At 59.3% G+C, this 24,455-nt stretch overlaps 7 protein-coding genes across 7 annotated transcripts; 4 read left to right on the forward strand and 3 right to left on the reverse strand.

Annotated features, from left to right (window-relative positions):
- Positions 1-87: 87 nt before the first annotated feature.
- On the reverse strand, positions 88-4,015 carry HRG_01127 (glycosyl hydrolases family 18 domain-containing protein; the record flags this gene model as incomplete). The annotated part of the gene is made up of 10 exons (XM_044859598.1): positions 88-426; positions 518-809; positions 913-992; positions 1,059-1,711; positions 1,778-1,937; positions 1,998-2,051; positions 2,679-3,314; positions 3,406-3,623; positions 3,687-3,773; positions 3,826-4,015. The coding sequence occupies 10 exons, from the start codon at positions 4,013-4,015 to the stop codon at positions 88-90; spliced, it is 2,709 nt and encodes a 902-aa protein (XP_044725998.1).
- A 3,045-nt stretch (positions 4,016-7,060) lies between these two features.
- On the reverse strand, positions 7,061-9,008 carry HRG_01128 (lysM domain-containing protein; the record flags this gene model as incomplete). The annotated part of the gene is made up of 7 exons (XM_044859599.1): positions 7,061-7,089; positions 7,317-7,693; positions 7,751-7,813; positions 7,876-7,935; positions 7,993-8,274; positions 8,347-8,565; positions 8,626-9,008. 7 exons carry the CDS (start codon positions 9,006-9,008, stop codon positions 7,061-7,063), a joined length of 1,413 nt encoding a protein of 470 aa, XP_044725999.1.
- A 1,681-nt stretch (positions 9,009-10,689) lies between these two features.
- On the forward strand, positions 10,690-11,831 carry HRG_01129 (mpv17 / PMP22 family domain-containing protein; the record flags this gene model as incomplete). Its single annotated transcript, XM_044859600.1, has 4 exons — positions 10,690-10,758; positions 10,946-11,036; positions 11,154-11,698; positions 11,766-11,831. 4 exons carry the CDS (start codon positions 10,690-10,692, stop codon positions 11,829-11,831), a joined length of 771 nt encoding a protein of 256 aa, XP_044726000.1.
- Positions 11,832-12,630: 799 nt separating this feature from the next.
- Positions 12,631-14,002, forward strand: HRG_01130 (phosphoglycerate kinase domain-containing protein; the record flags this gene model as incomplete). Its single annotated transcript, XM_044859601.1, has 3 exons — positions 12,631-12,696; positions 12,751-13,171; positions 13,236-14,002. The coding sequence occupies 3 exons, from the start codon at positions 12,631-12,633 to the stop codon at positions 14,000-14,002; spliced, it is 1,254 nt and encodes a 417-aa protein (XP_044726001.1).
- A 391-nt stretch (positions 14,003-14,393) lies between these two features.
- On the reverse strand, positions 14,394-14,841 carry HRG_01131 (DSS1/SEM1 family domain-containing protein; the record flags this gene model as incomplete). Its single annotated transcript, XM_044859602.1, has 3 exons — positions 14,394-14,433; positions 14,525-14,633; positions 14,709-14,841. 3 exons carry the CDS (start codon positions 14,839-14,841, stop codon positions 14,394-14,396), a joined length of 282 nt encoding a protein of 93 aa, XP_044726002.1.
- Positions 14,842-16,037: 1,196 nt separating this feature from the next.
- Positions 16,038-18,275, forward strand: HRG_01132 (mitochondrial outer membrane protein; the record flags this gene model as incomplete). The annotated part of the gene is made up of 2 exons (XM_044859603.1): positions 16,038-17,911; positions 17,975-18,275. 2 exons carry the CDS (start codon positions 16,038-16,040, stop codon positions 18,273-18,275), a joined length of 2,175 nt encoding a protein of 724 aa, XP_044726003.1.
- Positions 18,276-20,994: 2,719 nt separating this feature from the next.
- HRG_01133 (alpha/beta hydrolase fold domain-containing protein) lies at positions 20,995-24,047 on the forward strand (the record flags this gene model as incomplete). Its single annotated transcript, XM_044859604.1, has 4 exons — positions 20,995-21,345; positions 21,406-22,691; positions 22,752-23,053; positions 23,116-24,047. The coding sequence occupies 4 exons, from the start codon at positions 20,995-20,997 to the stop codon at positions 24,045-24,047; spliced, it is 2,871 nt and encodes a 956-aa protein (XP_044726004.1).
- Between the last annotated feature and the right edge of the window lie 408 nt (positions 24,048-24,455).

Raw genomic sequence — 24,455 nt, forward strand, 5'->3', positions numbered from 1 at the left:
TATTGATGTCAATCACACACCGCACAGCATTGAACAAGGATCGACTCCGTGGTAATCTCGCGATGACTATAAAATACGGAATATCGACTACCTTGAGCTAATCCATTTAAGGATTGGATTTGCATTGGCGGTTCTGGAGTCCTCAGCGCTGTGCATTGGACTGGACTGGATCCGACCTCGAAATCCAGTCCAGTCCAGTCCAACAAGATCACTGGTGACATCCAGTGCAGCGTCAAGCTCCACGTCTGCTTCGAAGACCGGCTTCAAAGTGCCTTGGTCAGGAACCGATGGGTTGCTCTCTATCCCTAGCAATTTTTGGTACTTGCTGCTGGATTCATCGTTCTGCGGCCAATACACTTCAGTTTTTCCAAAGTCGAAGTGTGCCCCTGCTCGAGCCTTGCCAGATATCGTAATCTTCCCTACGATCTGCGCACGTATATATTAGCGATTCTCAATGCCTCACAGATATTACATCAGGTAGCTCCGATTTTATTCGTGTCCCGGATGCTCAACGCACCTGGCCGTAAATGTCCAAAGATGGCCCAATAGAAGCGAGACCCTTGATCGCCAGGCCTGGGTACGTGATTGTGGGGATGATCTTCGCCCTCTCCGACGTGTACTGCATCTCTGCCTGACCAGATATGCTAAGCCCGACGTATGCTCTCGGTTGCATGGCGAGATAAGCATAGGCATCTGGAATATTGGGCGGTATGATGGTTCCTGAAAAGTAGTAGGCATAGGTGATGTCCATGTTGACAGAAGCCTCGAGGTCAATCTCCAGACTCGCCGAGGAACCCGAACCCACACATCTATAATTGAACTCCGAATTTTAGAAGAGCACTTTCAGGGTCTCGACTGGTTTGAGCAAGGCGAAAAGCTTCGACTGAACGTCTCCTCGAACCGTTAACTTACCCCTTCTGCTCGCGAAAGAGATTAATCGTGTCCGCCCAAGCGAGTGGCAGGACCCTAAGCGTCGACTTCTTCACCATATTCTAGGTCACGCATTTCAGAGTTGGACGATTGTTTTAGGACGAAAAGGGGGGCAATAGAAGACTGACCAACTTTGAATGCCAGCTTCCGAAAGATCCCCACCAGCGCTTGTTGAGGTCATGCTGCCCTGTTTCCTGCTTATTGCTCATCGGCACCGTGACATTGACCAGCGTCGAGCGCTTTCGAAGGGTGTTGTCTCGAGCAACGGCCTTATTAACCCTGGCATGCCAGTCTGGGTGTCTTTTAGGCGTCTCGTCCGCGTTTCTCTTGCGCATAGGCTCGGCTCCCATCATTTCGTCTCTGTAGCCGGCCAGATTGCTATGGTCGATGCGAATGTGGACCGGTTCACTGTCCCTTTTGAGCTTGATAGCATGGAAGTTGTAGTCTATCTTCATCTCATACACCGGGTCCGACAGGCCTTCAAGGGAGCGGTGCTCGAGATGGTGGCTCGGGAGCTCAAAGTCTTTGTGTGCCGCTTGTATGGAGACCAAGCGAGCAAACGGTCCTTCTCCTACGTGCATCGGTAGATTTATGATTGTGTCTTCGGCTCCATCCAACCAAATCCTGTCGCACTCCTCCGACCCTGGCGAATAGTTGCAGTAGATGTGCAGAATCTCCTCTGAGTGGTCAAACACGGAGTCCAGGATTGTTTGATTGCTTGTGAGTGCCGACCGCTTGACTCGGGGAATTTGGCGCTGTTTCCGGACTATCGTGTAAGTGTCTGTAAAGGTGTGATCAATTGAACCCAAGGGGCCGTCCAATATAACAAACCCGTAGGCATCTTTGCCAAAGGAATCTTCGTCCGGATCCAAACTCTCGCCCTCATCCTCACTATCGTTGTTGGAGGGCTGTGTGCTGTAAGACCACAGAGCATCAGACTGCTCCGCTGAGTTCGTCTTGTCAATCTTCCAGAGCTTCTCGGGATCAACCGGCAGCTTATCGTTGCGCTTTGCGGGCGGTGAGCAGCAATATGAGAAGCGATTATCCCGCCCTAGCTCCGCCGTGACACAATTGCAGCTGAACCCAGAGCCTCCATTCTCCAGCTTGGAAGATGTCGGGGGCTTTAGGGCCGTGACAATTTCAGTCTTGCCGTTTTCACACGTGCGAGGTAAACAGAGCTGTGGTTTGTCCTTGGTGGTGAGAGAATCGGTTCTTGGATCGTTGGACCAACTGCATTGCGAGAATCCTCGTCCCTTGGGACAGCAAAGGGCGCTCTTGAATAAACTGGCTTGGGCACGGTCGAGGTTTCTGTCCGCTTGCGAATTCTCTCCGGTATAACAAATTCCCAGACCATCAGGCCTGTCGAACCGGTATGTTTGGTACTGATATCCATCCGGGCATGTCGGGACTTCATCCAGCGTCAGAGGCCCCTGGCAGTGGGTCCAGTGACAGTCAGAAATGGCGGTTGTCGAGTCACAGCAGAGAGTACGTCGGCCATGGAAGCAACCGTGTCCTCCTTTGGCGTCTTTGTGGCCGTCCGTGTTGAGCTCGAACTGCCCGCGTCCACACTGCCCGTGGCATCCAAAGGCATCTTGGCTGCCAGACCATTTGCAGTTCTTGGGCATGGCATCTTTGGGACAGCAGATGTGTCGGTACCAGCCCTTTGCACACTCTCCATGTAGAGGATGGCTGCGGTCTTGCTTCGGCGAGTGGGCTGTCGAGACGGACTGATATCCGCCGGGGCATACCTGCTCGGGGCCGAGCTCGCCGTCGGTGCTGTCGGTACATCGTGGAGTGACGAAGCAGTTTTGCCCGGTGAATGAAGACAAGTCGTGTGAGGAGGATACAGGCTGGCTGGGACTGGCACCGCCTCCTTTCAGCTGCAAGTTTGAGAAGTCGCCCATGAGACGGCTCATCGCATCAAACTGACCACTATCCTGGTCTAGAGACCAGATGAACAAACCACTCAGGCAGTTCTCTGATAGAAAGGACTTTTTGTCGCGCCAAGATTCCTCATCGTCATAGGATATCCATTCATCGCCTTCGATGACCTTATACTTTACCGTCGTGGTGGAGTTGTAATGGACTTGAGCTTCAGTGCTTCCATTCCGGGCGATCACCTCCGCGTATGTCAACAGTCCCTCTGCATCAGAACACGATATTGGCACGTCTTCGGCCATGAACCTGCAGACGCCTTCAGGCTGCCAGCAGTCGACGTCTTCAAGTGTGTGCGCTCGTCCTTGGAAGGCCATGCCCATGACCACCTTGTCCATCGAGATGTGACTGTGCCGGAGGATCTGGAGGGCAGTCTCAACCTCCGAGATGTCCGTGTGGCCCTGGAGATATGGGACTGGCGAGTTCTTCTCCTTACTGTACACCCAGCGCTGCAATGGTTCCAAGAACAGGCGTTCGTCAGCAGGCGCCTCATAATGCACACGTATTGTACGTAGGCAATGCCTTTGCATAAGCGCTTACCCGGTCAAAAGGCATGAGATTGAACCAGGAGATGTATTCTCCCATGCCTTCAATGTTGAATCCCTGGAGATATTCGCTACTCGTGGGGATGGAGGCGGTTATCGTCCACCCAGGGTTACGGGAGTTGAAATAACCGCGCATTTCGGCGAGCAGTTGGACAAAGTTGCTTGCATCGCTTTGTCTTCCGCCCATTTCTGACGCTGAAGGATACTCCCAATCTTGTTTCTAGTCAGCTTATGATCTGCAAAGGACAAACAGTCCTATCAATTCTGTCTACTCACCCAGGTCTACGCCGTTGAACCCGTACTCGACGAGAAAATCTACAACAGAATGAATAAATGTTCGGCGGGTTGCTTCGGTGCTCACCACTACAAAAAGTTAGGTACGTCTTTCGTAAATAAATGGCCAAGTTGCACATACTGTCGGACCAATAGCCGGAAGTTGGCCCGTAACTGAAGCCATGGCCTCCAATAGACATGGCCACACGAAGACCGGGATGCTTCATCTTGAGAAAAGAGGCCCTGAGCAGAAGATCTCTGCTGGGGCTGGTGAGCGTAAAGTTCTCGTCGAAGTTGACATAGGCAAGGTTTAAATCCGTGAGCGGTGTCATCTGCAAATCATCAATCTCGATGCGATGGCATGAGCCTCCAGGGCTGAATAGGTTATAGTATCCTATTCGCCGCTTAAACTCCAGAGCGTTCGTGGTGGCACGGCATGTTTCATGTCTTCACATTCAAGTCAGCTGGGCTGAAGCCGGCGCCGGCAGTCTCGCCTGGGATTCCAGTGACTCACGGAAGGGAATCGAGGTCGAGTGTAGCGTGTTTGACCTGGCCAGCCGTTTCAGAACAGTTGGCTCTAGTCTCCTGCGTGCTGGAGCCGTTCCTGAAGTTGCTCTGGCGGCGGTGTCGACATTTCTCAAGGGTGAGCTCACAGGGGGGACCCTTTCCGCAGGAGTCAGAATCTGCGCCGCCGCACGCACCATCCAGGGTATATTCGGCATTAGATTGCAGTGAAAAGAGAAAAACAATGAGAAGGAGGCATGAAAGAGCTTGGCGGCCGGCGAGGGGATTCCTTTCCCCTTCGAACCTCATAGTGAGTGATTACTGAAAGAATGGCATTAGTTGGAGAGATATCGATGGAATAGGACAAGACAGCGTGTAGTCGGACCTAGTTGTATAACTTGTCGAATCTCTGGGCATAAGACTTCAAAATTTCAGCCTATATCAAGCTTCCGTCATGTTATATGATCGTCATCGGGAGAAATCGTACGCCTCGAGAGGGTCTAGACAGTAAGGGAGCAAGTCAGGGTAACCAAGGCCGGAGCGAAGACCACGAAGCCTCGGCCGAGCTTGGTAAAATCCACTGTGCCGGATACAAGGAGCTGCGCGTGCTTGAGAGGTTTCAGGGTAAGTGCTGCAGGAACCCCATATCGCAACGACGAGAGTGGGCATAGAGGGCCATGCTCTCACTCTAGCTTGAGGCTCAGAGTTGCGATGACTATCGGGGGTATATATGTATACGACATGCAGGACGTTATTTCTCGGTCTGAATAGGGCTCAACCCGGATGGCTGATTGTCAGATGATGCTAGGCGAATGAGCCTAATCGAAATGTTAAATTTATTAGGTGGAGATTTTGACGACGGTCTCGATGGTTTTACCTCCTGTTGCGACGATATATCAGAGCATCAGAAGGCAGCCCGACAATCTGTCCACGTATTGCCCTTTTGTTCCACTGTGCCTTGCCACTTCGAGCTGTTCGGCCCCAGTGTCATACTTGTACTTGAGGGAGCTTTGCAAACGTTTGCATCGTGAGCTGAACTATAGGCTGTCTTGGTCAAAATCATGGTCGCCAGGGTATATGTGGCATGGACATGGGACACCGGCAACGTCCCGCCAGGGTCCGGCATAGACTCAGTTGGGACTAAAGTCGTGAGTCGTTTGGTGCAAGTTTCTTTGCCAAGCATGGGGGAAGTCCACCCACGATTTGGATGCTCCGAGACCATGCTGGATCAAGCATGTACCTCCATTTATCGCCACATCTTACCTATAAGCACGGCCTCGTGGTGTCTCCAAGTATTTGATTTGTCTCCGGTCCGTTGTCGCACGTTATACATCCTAAATACTCGGTGGCCGACGACGACGATCGAGCTTAGGACATGTTTCCCCTATCTAGTGATCGGACAGGTGGAAGACAGTAGCAAAAAGACATGAGAACGTGATGAAAATAGCACTTGCCTATATTACGAGGCTAGTCTATAGGCATATGTAGAGAGGGCGTTGAGTCCATATATAGAGCTATAGATAGTAAGTGCGGAAGTACCCGAAATTGGCCGGGTTGAGCATTATGCGTCTCAACTTTCGCACGAGGCACACAATAGCCGACACCACAGTGACGCTTTTACGACTGGGGGTAATTTCGGCTAAAAGCCAGCCGTTAGGCCGTAAAGGAAGGTCGCAGGCAAGCTGCTCTCGATACGATATCGCTACCGAGATCCGGCCCCGTTCTCCCGGGTCAAACCACGACTTGCTGAGGCTCTCGGCGGTCCCTTTGCTCCCGATTCGAGGAACGCAGGTCCACAAACGCATTCACTAAGCCTATCTGCCCAGGACGGGCGACGGCAAGAGATGTGTAGGCGCCAAAGCTCGAGGTTGATGGCACTTGGCACACAGACGGACACTCCTCCAGAGTGTCGGCCGAGTTGCTGCCATTGATTCGTTTTGCTGAACCTCACTCACACTCGTTGACTTTGAACCACGCCACGACCTATCGTGCTAAGCTGAAGACTAGTCTGCCAAAATTCCTGTCGAGGGCTGCATACGTTAACTCTCAGCTTGCCGGAAACGGGACTTTTCCGGGCGCTTTTGGCTTTGAGAACTCTTTTGCTTCCTGGAACCCGGTAATAGCGAGCGTCTAGTCGTTTTGATGTGTTCAGTCGAATCCCTCTAGCTGGTTCGAGCGCCGCAAGAGACCCCGAAGCCTAAGCTGTGGGATGCAACTGATTCGCCGATGCATGTGAAGGATGGGTTGTTCAAGGCTTGGTCACCGCCCGGCTGGGGCGAATCAGCAGCGAATGGAGCAGCATATATCCGGCCAAAAAAAAACCGACAAAAGGGTTCCCCGAGGGTGGTAACGGGAGCCAGCGGCGGACACATGGGATCTGCCTGTAATGAAGCTAGGACGGCAAGGAACCCTTGACTTCAACCTCTTAAGCCCGCTCGGCCGTCGGCTAGCCAGCTCTTTCGCAGTTTTCCAAGCACAAACCGCTCAGTAGTGGATATGCACTGGTAGGTGCGCACAGAGTGCTCCCGACATGACGCCCAGGAGCTCTCATGTCTGGCACTGCAGCTCGATCCGACAGAGACTGAGCTCGGGTAAATATGGGGTTCTAAGGGTAAGTTTAACGAGTACCGCGGTAGCATTGCAGCGTGTCATGGGGTGGAGAGATGATTATCACTCTTTTCCTACAGTTCAAGGGGCAATATGCATGATCATGGGGCCTTGCAGCGTTGCCCGTCTCTTATTAACTGAGGCTCAGCTTTTCAAGCAAAAAGTGGTCAGCGCTAGTTCCTATATCTGTGTTGAAAAGACTTGAAAGTCGTATGATATATGGGGCAGTAATCGTCTGGGAAGCTGTAATTATATGGTATCCACTTTCAATCACTTGGCAAGTGATCCAGGTCGACTGAGGCCAAGCGAGTTGATACGGTTAGCCAGCCATAGGAGTGAGACGCGCAACTTGTCGTTTTCTCTCATCGAAAAGCCATTCAATAACAAGAAGATGTACATGTGACCAACTCTCGCAATGAACCAAGGTGCATCAAAAAAAGAATGATAATGCCAAGAGACCACAAATCACCAATGATATGGAGTCCCCAAGATGAACACTCCTGTGGCCACTGCTTCTCGCACTCGGCTGCGTTGGCGTGGGATTCGCCGGAAACGGCAGCCTATACGAGACTGCAGCGGCCGGGGTGCACACGGCCGGGATGTGAGCTGGCGACGTGGGCACCAGCGCCTCTGGCCGCGGGAAGCAGTACGTGTCGACGAGGGACTGGCAGTCGCTGGGGAGGTCCTGGGGACTCAAGCCTTCGGCCCAGGCGTCGCTCTCGATCCAGCAGTACTTGGAGCGCTGGGCTATCAGCGATGCCCGCGTCGCGTTATACGAATTGGTCATGGTCAGGGGCGTGACTTCGAGATCCACGGTCGGCGTGTACCAAGACGTTGCGAAGGCCGAGTAGGTGGCCGCCGCCGTGGTTGGGATCCAGCTGGAGAACATTGGTGAGGTCCTGCGGCGGATGAGCATCATGGGCATTGGTTCAGTTTCCGGCAGAAAAGCAACTTACAGCGTTGGTCGGTTGTGCTTGGAGGGTTTCGTGCCGACATCAAAGGCAGCTTTTCCAGGTGGGCTGAAGGGGACGCGGGTTAGCTGCGAGAAGCAGCGAGCCGAGATATACGTGCGGTCACTTACGAAAGGCATATGCTCCGCCCAACCATGGCATCTAGATTGCCGCAGTCGAAATGAATAGTCCTAGATCCCCGGGTCAGCTTTTCCTCGCCTTGGACGTCGAAGGGTAGGGCGGCTCACGGGTTCCACGACGTGAGCTGAATCTTGGAGAAGCCTGTCCCCCGGGTGATGCTGGAGCAAGTGTCGTTGGATGTCACGGCATGTACCGCACATTGGTCTTGCAGGCAAAGCGCCATGCCGGGAGTGAGGGTCGTGCAGTTGTAGTCCAGGTGGTTGAGGTCAATCATGCGGTCCGTAGCTACGCCTGCTGCGCTCGAGATGGATTCGCATGAGTCCCCCGCCTGGACGACGTACTTGGTGCCGGAGCATGTAGCCGACGGGGCTGTGACGGTGGTCAATGTCCTAAGAATATTCAGCTCATCGCCCGCGATGGATGGGGACATGGGCAGGCTTGAGAGGAAGGGGCCCCCTTACGAGTACGCTGCGGCGGTCGAGGCCGTTGCTAACGGCGAGGACATGTATGGATGGCGCGTGGGATCTGCGCTGCACGAATAGAGCAGCGACGAGAGCGCGTCTGGACTGACGGCCCCTTGTCCGTAGTCAGAGCCGGCCATGACAACACCGTACTCGAGCGAGCATTCCGAGCAAGCACCTTTCCCCCCAGCGTACAGGTCGACCAAGCAGAAGCCAGATCTGGGCCCGGCATGTTAGCAGGGCCTATTTGCGCATCGAAGGAAAAGGCTGCCATCTCACGAGTCCCGAAGGCAGCTCAGCTCGTACGCCCACAACAGCCCGCCCGCCAACATGGCACCAGACTGCTCCCAGGCGCTATCGTGAAACATACGGTACGGCGCGTTGCCACAATGCCTGTCCACATGGATGCGGAACTCTTGAAGCGAGTCGTGGCACTCCAAGGTGCAATAGCGCGCCGCCAACTCGTCTGGGAGTGTTCTGCCGCCCATGGCGTGAGCGGCCGTGACCAGGTCGTCGTCGCAGGTGAGGTTCCGGGCGAGCGCTTGGCGGCATGCTGGCGGGACGTCGGCCGGGATGGCTTCAGCAGAGGGCCAGAGAGTGACGGCGGAAGCGGCCCGGGGGAAGAGGAGCCAGGCTGCCAGCTGGAGCATCGGGTGCAGCATTTTCCGGGCGTCGAAATGGTGCTACGGCTTTGCGAATGGCGTGGAGGTCGCGCTGGGATGACTCCAAGACTTGCGAGAGCGAGCGAGCAGTGTCAGTTCTCGAGGGGGCTCAGGCAGCATATGCTCACACACTTGCCGCGGTCACGACACCGAGGAAGCCGGAGCGCGGACCGCTCTGGCCATGGTTTGCCAAGTCTCGGCGATGGAACCGACATCTTCTCCAGTAATGGGGGTGCTCTACCGCAGGGCTGGCAAGGAAGACGACGATCAAGCCCATCGGCCTAGACCCAACCCGCTCACCTGCTCCGGGCCCCTGCAGCCGAAGCTCCGGAGGCGGGACCCGATTGCGGGGCGCGGCTTCCGGCGGGCGTCCGGTGCTCTGAGGGACGCGCGGTATCCGTACAGAGTCGTAAGTTAAAGTCCCGAAAGAAGAAGGGGAAAGCACAAAGCGCAGCGACCGGGGGGGTTACTGCTTTGGCGGATGCGCCACGTTCAATCGAGGCGCGGCGAGCCCGGGGCATCCTTGTTGGTGGCCAAGTTCTGACTCTGCGCGAGACGGGAACCAAGCTTTCACTGTACATATCCGTACCTAGTCTTTGTTCCCCCTTGCTGGATGCTGGTTATTGTTACTAGTCGGCGGCAGTGGGCGTCTACAGTTATTGTGCCTGTCGTTGAGAGGAGTCGTTTGACGGCCAAGTGTGTCCGAGCCGCATTGATGGCCGGCGGGGGCAGCAATGCGCCGGCGCGAGCAGCACTCGTGGACTCGTTTGACATGTACTGTAAGTTGGCAGTTGACCCTCACGCGGCGGCCATCACAAACACATCGTCTCGTGTACTCACTCCGTAATAATCTTCATCGAGATTTCCTCCTCGCGGGCCAAAGCGTCTAAGCCGCTCTTGGGCAGGTTAACGTTTAGTTAACGTTAACGTACAGTATAGTCGGCAACTCCAGCGCCAGCTCGCACTGTGCAGTCGCACGACAGCCGTGCCGAAGAATGCACAACACTGTGCGCCCTACACTCAATGCATACCAGGACAAAGAGGCGCATCGGCTTAGACCATAGACCTCCCGACCTCCCTCCTTTGTGGAAGACGAACGCCTAAATACCGACTTGCAGTGCATTTACATACACACTCTTTTCATCAAGACGAACCCTGGCTTCATGTCGACTCCTCCTCGGCGAATGCCTTCCGTACAGTGTCGAACGCAACGGTCGACTGTACGCCATCCGACGCCCCAGGTAGACAGGACTCCTACTCCGTGCCGCCTGGTCGACGGACAAAGGTCTCGGGTACTTGTACAGCGACTTGCACGGCGACTCGTACAGCGGACTGGTACAGTGAGCCCGGCACCGGGTACACAGACAGTGCTGGGTTTCGGGTCCCCTTCCCTCCATCTCCCCTCCCGGCTGGTCAGCCAGCATCTGGATCGTCAACCTTTTTCCTCTTCTTCTTCCGCCATCGTCGCTCACCTCTGCTCGTCGCCCTCATCCGCCGTCTCGCAGCGCCCGGGCCAGGCCGTTGCTTCTTCTTTTCGTCCGAGCGAGCCACCACGTGTCGTCATCGTCATCCGTCCGTCACTGGCCGCCCCCCCTTTTGTGCGCCCGCGCCCCCGAGCAGGGACCGACCTGATTGCGCGCCACCGCCTCGTTGCTGAGTAGACGCACAACCATCGCCCATCATGGCTTGGGAACTCTCCAGGCGACGGCTCTCGCGCGCCATCAACGGCAAGTTCATCTTTGGCCGCATCGTATGTTCCTTCCCACTGCCAGTCCAGATGCTTGTGGAACCTCGGAACCAGCCATGCTTCCTCTCCCGACCACAGCCTGCTGCTCCACCGTATCCCTCTCTTTATTGCATTTCCATTTCCATTTCCATTTCCTCGATTGCTTTCGCCCAACTGTGATTCCTGGTCGCTAACCACTCTCCATCAAAAGCCACTCCTCCACGCCATCATCTTTCTCATCGAAATGGCCCTCGTCGCCCGGCTGACGGCGAGGTTCAACACCTACTACGATGAGCGACCTCGTACGTCTCCCTTCTCGGTATATGATGCATTGGACGAGCAAAAGAGGACTCAAGCAGGATTCGTTGGAGAAGAAAACAAACCAACACCCTTCTCGCGATGCTGACTCTGGCTGGCAGTCATGACCATGATGGTCACAAACGCAATCCTCGGAGGCATCGCAGACACCGTCGCCCAGGGCATCACGTCGATCCGCCAACGCGCCCTGCGCAAGCCCGGCGGCGTCACCAAGGACGACGATTTTGCCATCGAGATCCACGACCTCGACCGCAAGACGTCCTTCCTCGACCGCGACCTGATACCCGACTCCAAGGCGCTCCCGCCGCCCTTTGACTTTGAGCGCCTCACCCGCTTCATGGCCTACGGCTTCTGTGTCGCCCCGCTCCAGTTCAAGTGGTTCCGCTTCCTCGAGCGCGCCTTTCCCATGACCAAGACGAGCGCCTTTGGTCCGGCTATGAAGCGCGTCATCTTTGACCAGTTTGTCTACGCGCCCTTTGGTGTCGGCCTGTTCTTTGTCGCCATGACGGTGGCCGAGGGGGGCGGCAAACGCGCCGTCAGCGCCAAGCTGCGGGACATGTACGTCCCGACGCTCAAGGCCAACTACGTCGTCTGGCCGGCCGTGCAGATCGTCAACTTCCGCTTGGTGCCGGTCCAGTACCAGCTGGTAGGATCTCTCGACCGCTCAATGATACTCTGGAGAGGACTATTGCTGACTTGCGATCTGAAACCAGCCGTTTGTCTCGACCATTGGCATCGCATGGACCGCTTACCTGTCGCTTTCAAACTCTTCCGACTGACGCGACTCGGACGGACCTGGCTTTTTTTGGAGCAATCGATGGAATAGAAGTGCGTACACGCAACCCACGATGAGGCCTTGGGGCGAGCACTGTCCAGTCATCGACCCATGGGCTCCATGCACGCCCTGTGCTCCTAGTCCTTGCCAAAACATACTGCTTTCATGTCAGACCTTGCACCGTTTGGCGTCTGGAGAATCGGAGTCTATGATGTTTGTGTTTGGGAGGTGTCGAGACTTGATAGGACTGCTTGTTGACGAGGGCAGGCCGGGCCGCCTGAAACAGCGCCAAGCAGTGATTATGGATGTGGTGTTGACTCGGTAGACAGTCCTCGTCAGCGGTCTTAGTTCTCCTTGTCTCGCCTTTTGTCGCGGGAGGAGGGATGGATCAATTTAAACAAGCATTTTCGTCAAGATGTGAATGCAAGGGCAGCGTACAAGCAAAGCTGGCCGGACTTGGAATGGTCCGGCTGCCTAGATCGGACAACATGAGCATATCCATGGCTTTACATACAAAGATGCCTCTTCATAGATCTTCTTAGTATCTATACTCCTCCGTAGACACTCCAGGGTTGCGTGAGGCGCGAAAGCTACAGGCCGCTTAGGGAGAGCGCAGCTTCCCCCACTTTGCCCACGTCGACCTCGACCCCGCCACCCCTCGTTGCCCCAAAAACCTCATCCTCCCTCTTCCGTCATTCTCCATAATCATCACCACGAGACACTTCTCCCGCCTGCGCTGCTCTCGTCTTACATCTCCGACTCTGCCATCCACTACTCGCCGACTGCCTGCATTGCCCGCCACCATGTCTCTGGCCAGCAAGCTCTCCATCACCGATGTCGACCTCAAGGGCAAGAGGGTTCTGATTCGGGTGAGTCCGGCTTCTGTTCCGCCCGCAAAGGCCGAATACTGACGATGGTTATAGGTCGACTTTAACGTACCCCTCGACGACACCAAGAAAATCACAAACAACCAGCGCATCGTCGGCGCCGTCCCCACCATCAGGCACGCCCTCGACCATGGCGCAAAGTCGGTTGTCCTCATGTCCCACCTCGGCCGCCCGGACGGCATCCCCAACCCAAAGTACTCGCTCAAGCCCGTCGCCGCCGAGCTCGAGAAGCTGCTGGGCAAGCCCGTCACCTTTGCCCCGGACTGCGTCGGCCCCGAGGTCGAGGCCATTGTCAACAAGGCCGACGCCGGCGCCGTCGTGCTGCTCGAGAACCTGCGCTTCCACATTGAGGAGGAGGGCAGCTCCAAGGACAAGGACGGTAACAAGACAAAGGCCGACAAGGCAAAGGTCGACGAGTTCCGCAAGGGCCTGACGGCTCTGGGCGACGTCTACATCAGTGCGTTGGCCCCCTTTCTTCCCTGCGCCGGACAGTAGCTAACACCGCCGCCGCCCGGCAATAGACGATGCCTTTGGCACTGCCCACCGCGCCCATTCCTCCATGGTTGGCATCGACCTCCCGCAAAAGGCAGCGGGCTTCCTCATGAAGAAGGAGCTCGACTACTTTGCAAAGGCCCTCGAGTCGCCTCAGCGCCCCTTCCTGGCCATCCTCGGCGGCGCCAAGGTCTCGGACAAGATCCAGCTCATCGACAACCTGCTGGACAAGGTCAACACGCTCGTCATCTGCGGCGGCATGGCCTTTACCTTCAAAAAGGTCATTGACAACATGGCCATTGGCGCTTCCCTCTATGACGAGGCCGGCTCCAAGACGGTGCCCAAGCTCATGGAAAAGGCCAAGAGCAAGAACGTCAAGGTCGTGCTGCCCGTCGATTTCATCACGGCCGACAAGTTCGACAAGGACGCCAAGACGGGCAGCGCCGCCGACCCCGCCGGCATCCCCGACGGCTGGATGGGCCTCGACTGCGGCGAAAAATCCATCAAGCTGTACAAGGAGGCAATTGACGAGGCCAAGACGATTCTGTGGAACGGCCCGGCGGGCGTCTTTGAGTTTGACAAGTTTGCCCACGGCACCAAGGCGACGCTCGACGCGGCCGTCGAGGGCTGCCAGAAGGGCAAAATTGTCATCATCGGCGGCGGCGACACGGCGACGGTGGCGGCCAAGTACGGTGTCGAGGACAAGCTCAGCCACGTGTCGACGGGCGGCGGCGCCAGCCTAGAGCTGCTCGAAGGCAAGGAGCTGCCGGGCGTGGTGGCTCTATCGAGCAAGTAGATTCCCGCGACACCAGGTGTAGCCGGATGGTGACTGGATGGGGAAAAGGCGGGCAATAACCGAGGGGACAGCTCGTCAAGGAATGGCTCAACTGCAGTGTAGCAGAGTGAAATGCGCAACTGTGGCCGTTTCGGCGGAGCCGCATGACATGGGTATAGAACAAAAAGAAAGGGTCGCTTTGTGTCAGGGCTAATGTCGTCCTATAATCTTTTGATCGGATCATCATCGCGCGACCACCAGTGCGTGCCTGGTCTCCGTCTCTAGTAAAGAGTGTGGGTGACGTAAAGAATTCATTCATAAGTGCCGACTCTATGGTCACTGTAGCCGTTTGTTCTATTACCGCCATTGCACACCACCGCGCTCTTCCCGACCGACGCAAGCAGTAGCACCATCACCTCGGCTTGGCCGCCTCGACCTTTTTCAGCTCCTCTCTGGAAGAAGAGAGCAAGAAACAGTCAGCATCGAAATTGTGTCGGAGGGGCAACTCATCGATAGCCACGAGTGCCTTGGATGAAAACCAACCTTAGCTGCGCGGAAAAGTCGTCACTCGTATCATCGTCGTCCCAGCTTTCCTCCCACAGGTGCTTGGGGTCGCTGCCGCTGGCGGCCTCGGTCTGGTCTTCGGGCCAGTCTGCGGTTAGGCGGTGGTGGTTAGTGATATGGACGGGGAGCGACGGGACTGAGAAGGTGAGAGGCAAGGGCGCACCGTCGACGGGAAAGTCTTCAAACTCGTCATCCTCGCCGAGGGCCGTCGTGGCCTTTTGCTCGGTGGGCTTCTGCTCGGTGGGCTTGTCGTCGGTGGTGGCGCCGGCGGGCTTGGTGTCTGAGGTCGAGGCCATGGCTGCGGATGGCTGGTTCGCAGCCGGGAGGTGCAGGTGGCTAGCGAAAGTGGGCGTTGCTTGGCTTGCGTTGGGGGGGACTATCGTGGAGGACGGTGATGGTCTGCTGGAGCCTGGAGCTTGGATGCTTGGCTGATGGCGAGGCGGCGAGAGATGGCGTCGGGGCGGAAGAATTACGGGGCCGGCGCCGGGGTCTAGGGTAGGAGGCCTGGTCAAGCACTGGCCAAGATTGAAGCAAAGAAGACTGGCAAAGCGATGAGCTGCAGGATGGGGTGGTAGAGAATGGATTGTACTGCTCTATCTACAACACTGAGCCTCTTTCACGTGTTGTTTAAGAATGCTTGTTGATTTCTCGATGGGTTCGGGCGTTTCTTGCCATGGTTGAATGAGGACGTGCGTCGAGGCCCAGGAGCCGAAGACCATGCCGGCGGATCGGACTTGTGACTGGCCGATGGAGGAACGACGGGTTTGACTGAGACGAATGCCGACCCGGCAACATGGCCGGCCACGGACGCAAACGGAGACGAGACAGTTGAGCGCCGCCTCGTCCACATGCGGTGAGGGCAGAGTTGATGCGGATCATGCATGAAAGTACAGAGACATGCCCGCCAACGGACAGCTTCCATTCAAGGATTGGTCCGCGCCCTCTGGAGGCGCTTGGCAGGCGCCGTTACCGTTGGGCTCTGAAAATAGACGAGCAAGGCATGTACCGGTACAAGCCCTCCGACGGCACCGCACCTCGACTGTTAACCCCGAGTCTCGACAAGTCTTTGGTCCATTCTGAATCCATTCACTTGCAAGGGCCAGATACATTCTCCGGACTCTTACACGACAGAATCAAGGGCATCCCGCCAAGTCGTCGCGCCTCCAAGCCGCCCGCCGCTTGTCCTCGTCCTCGACGTCGTCGTGGGCGGATCAAACTCCGCCGGGGCCGACGACGTCATTGCCCTGATTGCTCACCATTCGGTCGAGTGGCTTGGTCTTGGGCAACTACGGCCCGGTTGGTCTACGCATTGACGGCAGCTCACGCGAGAGGCAGAATTGGGGAGAGGCGCTCGCAATCGTGACGGGCTCGAGTCATCTCGAGGGAGACCGCCCTCGCCGGTGCGGAGCATAACCACTCCCGCGGTCCCCCCCGTTTCCCCGACCCGAGCACGACAGCTGATCGAGGAAAAAAACACTCGATTCCATCAGCAATGAGCTTTACCTCGTGGTTTCGCCCCGGCGGCGCCCGCAAGGACGGCGCGGCCAAGGGCAGCCAAGCTGAGGCCGCTGCCGCGGTCCGGACCAAGCAGCGCGACGACCTCCAAGACGCCATGAAGTGGACGGCCCTCATCATGAACGACGACATTGACGGCGCCTGGGCGGGCCTGCAAAAAGGCCGCTCGGCCTTCCACGGCCTCGGCGTCGCAATTACCTTCTTCATGCGCTCCATGCTCGGCTCCGAGCGTCAGGTCATGGCGGACACGGTCGCAAAGCTGGCAGACTGCGAGGCCACGGCCGCCGCCGACAGCAAGACGGTCCAGCGCCACGCCACGGCCCTCGCCTCCGGCAGGCTGTACCCACCCGGCACCGAGTACGACCTGGTGCGCGCCCAGACGCACCTCATGGGCGCCGTCGTCAGCGTCATGAACGAGAGCATCGTCGAGGCCATGCGCGGCTTCTACAAGCTGCGCAAGGCCTTTGTCATTCTCGACGCCATTGTCGCCATCGAGGCCAGGGCTGCCGACTCTGCTGCCGCCGGGCAGGCTCCGGCACCCGCGGGGGGCAGCAACGGCAAGCTGAAGACAGAAGTCAACGACTCTGAGAGCTCCGGCGACTCGGAGGCCTTTGTGGACGCTCAAGAAACATCGCCACCTGCCATCGTGTCGCCGCCCGTCGAGAGGGCCGAGTCGTCGTCCATTGCAACGACCCCCGAGCCCAACGGCGACAACTCTGGCCCGGACGGCGCGACTTCCTCGCTTCCCCTGAGACCGCGGTCCTCGGCGGCCGTCGACAGCCCCCCCGACCTCGACGACCCCATCGACGAGTTCATCCATTCGGGCACCAATATGTGCTTCGGCCTCCTCCTCCTTGTCCTCAGCCTCGTCCCGCCCTCCTTCTCCCGCATCCTGTCCGTCGTCGGCTTCCGCGGCGACCGCGCCAAGGGCATCCGCCTGCTGTGGCGGTCGGCCGCGCACCACAACGTGCACGGCGCCCTGTCCGGCATGATGCTGCTCGGCTACTACAACGGCCTGCTGGGCGCCGTCGACATTGTGCCCGCCGACGCCGACTACGACGCCGCAGCCGAGAGCGTGGGACCGCCGCGCGAAAAGTGCGCCGCCCTGCTGGCGGACATGCGCGCGCGGTACCCGGCGTCGCAGCTGTGGCGCGTCGAGGAGGCCCGCCTGCTGGCCAGCCGGCAGAGGCTGGGCGAGGCCATCGACGTGCTGCGCCGGAGCGACAAGTCGCAGATGAAGCAGCTGGCCGCCCTCGAAGACTTTGACCTGGCCATGTACGCCATGGTGGCCCAGGACTGGGTCCTGATGCGCGACTCGTTCCTGCGCTGCCAGGAGAGCAGCGACTGGAGCCCGGCCATGTACTACTACTCGGCCGGGTGCGCGACCCTGGAGCTGTACCGGGACGCCGTGCAGCGGGGGGAGGACACGGCGGCGCTCAAAGCCGAAGCCGAAGAGTACCTGCGCAAGGCGCCGCAGGTGGCGGGCCGGAAGCGCGTCATGGCGCGGCAGCTGCCCATCGAGACGTTTCTGCAGCGCAAGGTGGCCAAGTGGGAGGAGCGGGCCAAGCTGCTCGGGGTGGACCTGGCCGACGCCGTCGGGGCCAGCCCGGCGCTGGAGTTGTGCTACGTGTGGAGCGGGCACCGGCGCATGGGTGCGGGTGAGCTGGAGCGGGCCGTCGGATACCTGCGCTGGGAGCGGTGCACGGCGGGCGGGGAGGCGGCGGGGCGCATCTCGGCCGAGGAGGACGAAGGCGCCGTGTGGGCCGTGTGCATGGCGGTGCTGCTGCGGTCGCAGGGCAAGCTGGACGAGGCGAGGGGTGTGCTCGAGGACAAGGTGTTTGCCCATGACCGGTGAGTCGTCTCTCGTCAAGGACCCCCGGAGGAGATGGCTCTTGACTAACACGGCCCGAACAGATCTGTCTTCAAGGGCCCGAATAAGGAAGACTACCTGGTGCCGGCGGCGACGCACGAGCTGGGCGTCATTGCGTGGGCCGAGTGCTGCCGGCCGCCACCGCCGGACAGCAGCATAACGCCGAGGGAGATGGCGGCGTACCGGCGCGAGCGGCTCGACGAGTGCCAGGCGCAGCTGGACAAGGCGCGAGGGTGGGAGCCGTTTTCGCTCGAGGCGCGTCTGGGGATGCGGGTGCAGTGCGGGCTCGAGACGGTGCGGTGGCTACGGCCGAAGCTGGAGGGAGACGGGACGGGTCCGGGATAGGTAGTAACATAGAGTATCCGATAATTAATAGACAATGGAATCGGGAAACACGGAGAGGATCAATAGACGAGGGCCGCGTGGATATCATGCATGTACAGACGAAGAACATGCATGTGACTACTCGGGGAGAATGTCTCATGCTTGATTGCAAGATGGCAGGGTCTAGAGACGGTCCGAAGATGCGATGGGCTCACCTCGTAATACAAGGCACACCTTGGCGGCCTGCTGGCGACACGGGAGGCGCGGAGATTGGGCACAGACAATTGGCCCGGGATGTGCTCGCGCACGACTGTTCTGTGCAGACGGCTCGCCGGCGGCCTGGCGGCATGATGCAATCTCGAGCAGGGAGACAGTCCAAGTTACCAACTTGCCAGAAGGCAGTATGGATTGGATGCATGTATGTATGTATGTACGCACGGCATGTCTGGGCATGGGCACTATATCGTGCATATGCTTATGTACTGTACCCTACAAGACGTACCGATGGCGTGGGGGAAAAGAAAGCATCACTACTCGGTAAGCATGAGCAGGAAGCCATTGTGTGCTGTGCATTCGGGTGAGGAAATGGTCGATGCCCCCGGAAACCCGGCCCGCCGCCGAGGCCCGGGAATCTCGGCGCAGCGGCGCGGGCCTCGGCGAGCGGGCGGGGCGTCTCTATGGGTGCATGTTAGGGGTTTGCCTGTGGAAGCTGCAAGTCGTCATTGTTCCCCATCCAGACTCGGTTCTTTTCCCCCCCTTTGGCTCGTATCTTTTTGTTTGTGCTTCCAAGGCCAACGGGGATCTGCGGGCCAATTTGGGGGACCCGGGTGCCGAAATCAGCGCCTGCTAAGCTGGCATCATGGCCACCTGCCTGTCTATAGAGACGGCTTCAAAGTAGGCGGGTGGCATTGGTCCCAGGCTCGGCATCTGTTCCAGATGCGGGCGGACATTTGAAATGCGGCATAGCGCCGGGGCAAGAGTCGTCATGCGGGAGCACCAGGTGCAGCAGCAGCAGATGGGTGGGTGGGTGGCATCGCTGCGACCTCCCGTGGCGATGACGATGGGGCCTGCAAAAGCCGAAGTGGGTTCCTCTCGGGACAGAAGCAAGGAAGGGAAAAAAAGGAGGCATCGACAGTCTGTGAGTACGGGCGACCAGGCCAGAAGAAGCAGCCGAAAGCCGGTCTCGCCCGCCCAAGACCTGCTGTGCTTTCGAACAAGGAGAGCCTCACCCACTCGCTGTCCGTGCCGTGCAGGCGCCACGCGCTGGTGAGTCCCAAGGGAGCGCGGGTAGCATCAGGGTACCGGTATGTAGGTTGGTGAGGATATGGACATGAATCGTGGATCGCGAAGTATAGGTAAACCAAGCAGACAAAAAAGAAGCAAATGAATAAGTTACAGTGGCGGGACGAACGAAGTCGCCCGGACAAGGGTGGGTGGTGAGTCAGGGCAATTTCGCCGGGCGCCCAATTGTCGCGGCGGTTTGCCCAGGGCCTCATTTCCGGCGTCACACGCTCTCTCCTCTGTCTCTCCACCCATAACGTCACCTCATCCTGAGCTTATGCATATACATAGATAGTACAGGGCGAGACGGCACAGTACGAGACCCTTGTCCAGATATCTACTCATGAAAGATGGCGAGAACAAAGTCTCTTTTTTTAGCCTCGAGAAAAAGGGGTGTCGAGCCGAGACGGTGGAGAGATGACAGGTGACAGCGTCTCTTGAGCACCCTGGCGCCCGAGCGGCCCCTGCGCTCGACTCTTTTGTCGATGCATTTGCCGCGTCACTGTTCGCCGGCACAGCAATGGTGTATTTGCGCTGCCTTTCGTTTCGACTTTCCGGCGTCTTCCTCTCCGTCTCTCGCCAACCGTCGTGTCATGCCATTAAGCGCTGTTCGTGTAAGCGCTGTCACGGGGCAGTGGGCGCCTTGCGGACAGACAGACAGGACAAGTAGCCGGTACTTGGACCGCCCAGAGTCAGTAATGCACGCCCCCCCCCCCCCCCCCCATCACGCCCTGGAGCCCCCCAGCCTACAGGGGAGAGCGCCCCAGGGACCCGGTCGGCCGTTCCCACTCTCCACCCTCTCCAGGGCGCCAAATTGGCTCGCCTCCATCACGCGCATGTAGACGATACTTGGACGCCAGGGGAAATTCATCCCATCTTGGTCAAACGACGGCATCTCGTCGGCATCCACCGAACTCCTCCCTCCCTCGCACTCTCCCTCCATCTATCCGTCCCATCCGTCCCATCCGTCCGTCTGCCCATCCGTCGTCCATCCATCTCGACAGCTCCGTCATCGCCAAGCAGCAGTCGGCGCGAAGAAAAAGAGGGGTGCCGTGCCCGGCCAGACTCCATCGCCCAGACCGCCCTGAACCTGAGAATCCTTGACCTCTCTCCCAACCGGGCGGTGCAGCCGACCGACGACGCAAGGCCAAACTCTCCTCTGGCACGCCCCCCTGTCCGGGCGCGCGACTTGTTTGTTTGCCGACGAGGAAGACGACGGGAAGACGACGGGAGGACGACGGGAGGACGACGGGAAGAGAGAGAAGGGAGAGAGGAATAGGATCAACGCAGAACAACACCTTGCCGGTCCACCGCGCGTCAGCTGCGAACAAAGCAAGAAAGAAAGGAAAAGGAACACACGCCCGCCCGGGCTGCGTACGTGCGTTTTTTGGCCTCGCCCAAAGCAGCGGCCGGGTGCAGGAATAGTCTTGGCTTTAGGGAGCGGTTAGCACCAACTGCCATGGACGTCACCTGTGCGCCCCCCAGCGCCGCCGGCTTCCCCCCAACGTCGACCCGCCATCGTCGCCCTCGGCAGCAAAACCATCGCCTCGGCCGCCACCTCAACCTCAACATCGACGCCGCCCTCCTGCCCCGGCGCAGAAGCCGCAGCAACAGCAGCAGCAGCAGCCCCTCCACCAGCAGCTGCAGTAGCGCCTACGGCACCGACCATCGTCGCGCCGCCGCCCACCGCCTCGAACAGCAGCAGCAGCAGCAGCAGCAGCCGCACCACCACCACCACCACCAGCCGCACCACCACCACCACCAGCCATCATCATCATCATCACCATCACCCTCACCCTCAGCCGCACCCGTACCCGTCGAGCCCTCCCGCACCTCCCATCCTCGTCGCCGCCGTCATCGCTCCCCACAGCCCGCCGCCCCCTCCGCCGCCTGCACCCCGCCTTCGTCGGCAACGCACCACCACCCAAGCCCCGAGGTCATCTCAAACCTCATCACAAGCCTTGCCGCCGTCTCCCCCCCCTCGGCCGGCGGCTACTTCGACTCTCGTCACTCCTCCGCCAGCCTCATCCTCCCCGACCCCGCCGCCTGCCCCAGTCCCCTCCCCTCGTCGGGCAGCTTCGGCGTTGACTACGGCGCCTACAACCGCCCCAGCCTCGATCACCCCGCCCGCGAGCCCCTCTCCCTAGACGACCTCGCCGCCTGTCCCCCCGTCATCCGCACCGCCAAGCCTCCGAGCGGCTTTTCCCCCCTCACCGCCGCCCCCGCCCGCCACAGCTCTCACGACAGCGTCTCGGGCCTGCGCTCCTTCATCCGCAGCAGCAGCACCACCGCCTCCCGCCCCTCCTCCCGGGGCTCCGCAGTCTCCAAGAATGACGATGCTCACAGCATCGGCAACCTCTCGATAGAACGCGCCTCCGCCCTGACCCCGGACCTTAAGCCCCGCCGCTCCCTCGACAGCTGGGGTAGAAAGGCCGCCCGAGGCGCCAAGGGGCTCAAGTACATGACCTCCCGGGAACGACTCCGCGAGAGGGATCTAGACAGGAAGCGCGCCTCGGCCGGGAGCAGCCCCGTCCCCGGCCAGGTCCCCGGCATCGTCCTCAGCCCCGGCGACGGCCCCACCGAGGCCCCGAGGCCCGACCCCTTGTTCGCCGAGACGGCCATCCGCGGGGAGCTGAGCGTCTCCGCCGCCGACCAGCGCGGCATGGCTAGCCCCAACCCCATCCCCTCACGAGACTCGAGTCTGCGGACCCCGACCTCGCGTCGAAAGCGTCTCGGCCCCCGCCACTCCACCAGGGACGGCGAGCACCCCTGGGGCGACGCCATTCTCGAGGATGACGAGCATTCGCGCGCCCGAGCGCATGACCCGTTCGAGTCGGAAATGACGGCCATGGCCGACAAGTCGTTTCTCCTCGGGCTCGAGGACGAGTTTCCTACGCCGCCCCGGACCACCCCGGCGGCGAGCAGGCAGGCCCGCCCTCGCACCCGCCCCAAGGAGCACGCCGTCGAGCGCGACGACGAGAGCGCTCCCTATCCCTCTGTTTCTAGTGGACGCCGGCGCGCCGAGCACAGTACCGAGCGCAGTGGCAGCCGCGTCTCGGGCAGGCAGAGCCCTGCGCCCCGAGACGCCCTCAAGCTCAAGCGCAGCAGCTCCAAGCTCAAGCGGCTCTCGGCCGGGCCCCTGAGCCCCCGCAGCGAGTCGCGTGTCAGCGCCGCCTCCCCCGAACCCTCGCATGCCGCATCACCTCCTACCGGCAGCGAGCGGCCCGGCTCGGCCGACTCGGTCGACGACGCCGTCGAGTCCTATCTCTGCTCCCCGCGCCTCTCCCAGAAGATCCGGCACCCCCAGACCGGCCGCGTCATCTCCTTTTCCGAAGTCGGCGACGCCAATGGGTCCGCCGTCTTTTGCTGCGTCGGCATGGGCCTGACGCGGTACATTACCGCCTTTTACGACGAGCTCGCCCTGACGCTCAAGTTGCGCCTCATCACCCCGGATCGGCCTGGCGTGGGCGACAGCGACCCATACTCGGACGGCACGGCCACGCCCCTAAGCTGGCCAGGTGAGTAGCTCTGCCAAGTCCCCTGCCTCGGACCCTTGGGCTAACGGAAGCTTGCTCCGCAGACGACGTCTATGCCATCTGCCAGGCCCTCAAGATCACCAAGTTTTCCATCCTCGCCCACTCGGCCGGCGCCATCTATGCGCTCGCAACGGCCCTACGCATGCCTCAGCACATCCGAGGGCGCATCCACCTCTTGGCGCCCTGGATCCCGCCTTCTCAGATGAACGTCTTTGGCTCGACGCAAGCAATGCCCCCGACCAACGCCATCCCGACGTCCCAAAAGATTCTGCGCGCGCTGCCGACTCCCATCCTCAAGGCGGCTAACTCGAGCTTCATGACGGCCACGAGTAGCTCTATCACGAGCTCCCTGCCCAAGAACCCGCGGCGGACGAAGCGCAAGGCGACGCTCAGCAAGGACCTCAACGCGGCCCCGGGCCGTAACGCGACGCCCATGCTCGACGCCGACAGCCTCGGACAAGGGGCCTATGGAAGGGATGACGAGGGCGTGCCAGGGCCCCCGACTGCGACGGAGAACATGGACCGCATGCAGCCTCCTCAAGGGGCCATTGGCGCGACGTTCGCCCCGGTGGCCGACCGAGAGCGGCAGATGACGTACGACACGCGACTGACGCACGCGATTTGGGAGCTGGCGACGACGGGGGCCAACCCGGCCGTCGACCTGCTCGTGTGCCTCGAGCGGCGACACACGATTGGGTTCCGCTACGTGGACATTACGCGGCCCGTCGTGATCCACCACGGCAGCCGGGACACGCGCGTGCCCGTTGACAACGTCAAGTGGTTGGGCAAGACGATGCGGCGGTGCGAGGTGCGGGTGCTCGAGGGCGAGGGCCACGGGCTCATGGCGAGCGCGGGGGTCATGGGCTCGGTGCTCATGGAAATGAGCAAGGAGTGGGAGGACTGGATGCGGGCGACGGGGGCGGATGGGAGGAAGGACCGTGACCGGGCCAGGCGCGCGACGCTCGTGGCTAGATGATTTCCCGGGCGCTGTCGGTGGATGAAGGCGGCTTTGAGGCGTTACGGGTGGTGCTGTTGTTTCGGGGGAGGTGCATGCGCCTAGATCCGCGGGTTGGTCGCAAGTGTTGTCGGCCTTTTACAGATGAAGAGTACGAGCCAGAATCGACATGGGTCAGGCGAGGAGTGGGCGTCTTGTAATGTAATCGACTTTTGACTATCGCATGATATTACCGCCAAGTAAATGGAGGAAATGACTGGCAGAACACCCTTTCCGTGTCCATTCCTTTGCCCTCTTCTCTCATCACATTTGATGGATGACGCTCGAGGTTGGCGACATGGCTTCCGACCGCCTGCGTCGGGGCCATCTCTATCTCATCGTTCTCTCCCCGTCGGGCCTACCATTAATTACAACAAGCCTTCATTTCTC

This window comes from Hirsutella rhossiliensis (genome assembly GCF_020360975.1).
Source record: "Hirsutella rhossiliensis strain HR02 chromosome Unknown scaffold00001, whole genome shotgun sequence".
Lineage (NCBI taxonomy): Eukaryota > Fungi > Ascomycota > Sordariomycetes > Hypocreales > Ophiocordycipitaceae > Hirsutella > Hirsutella rhossiliensis.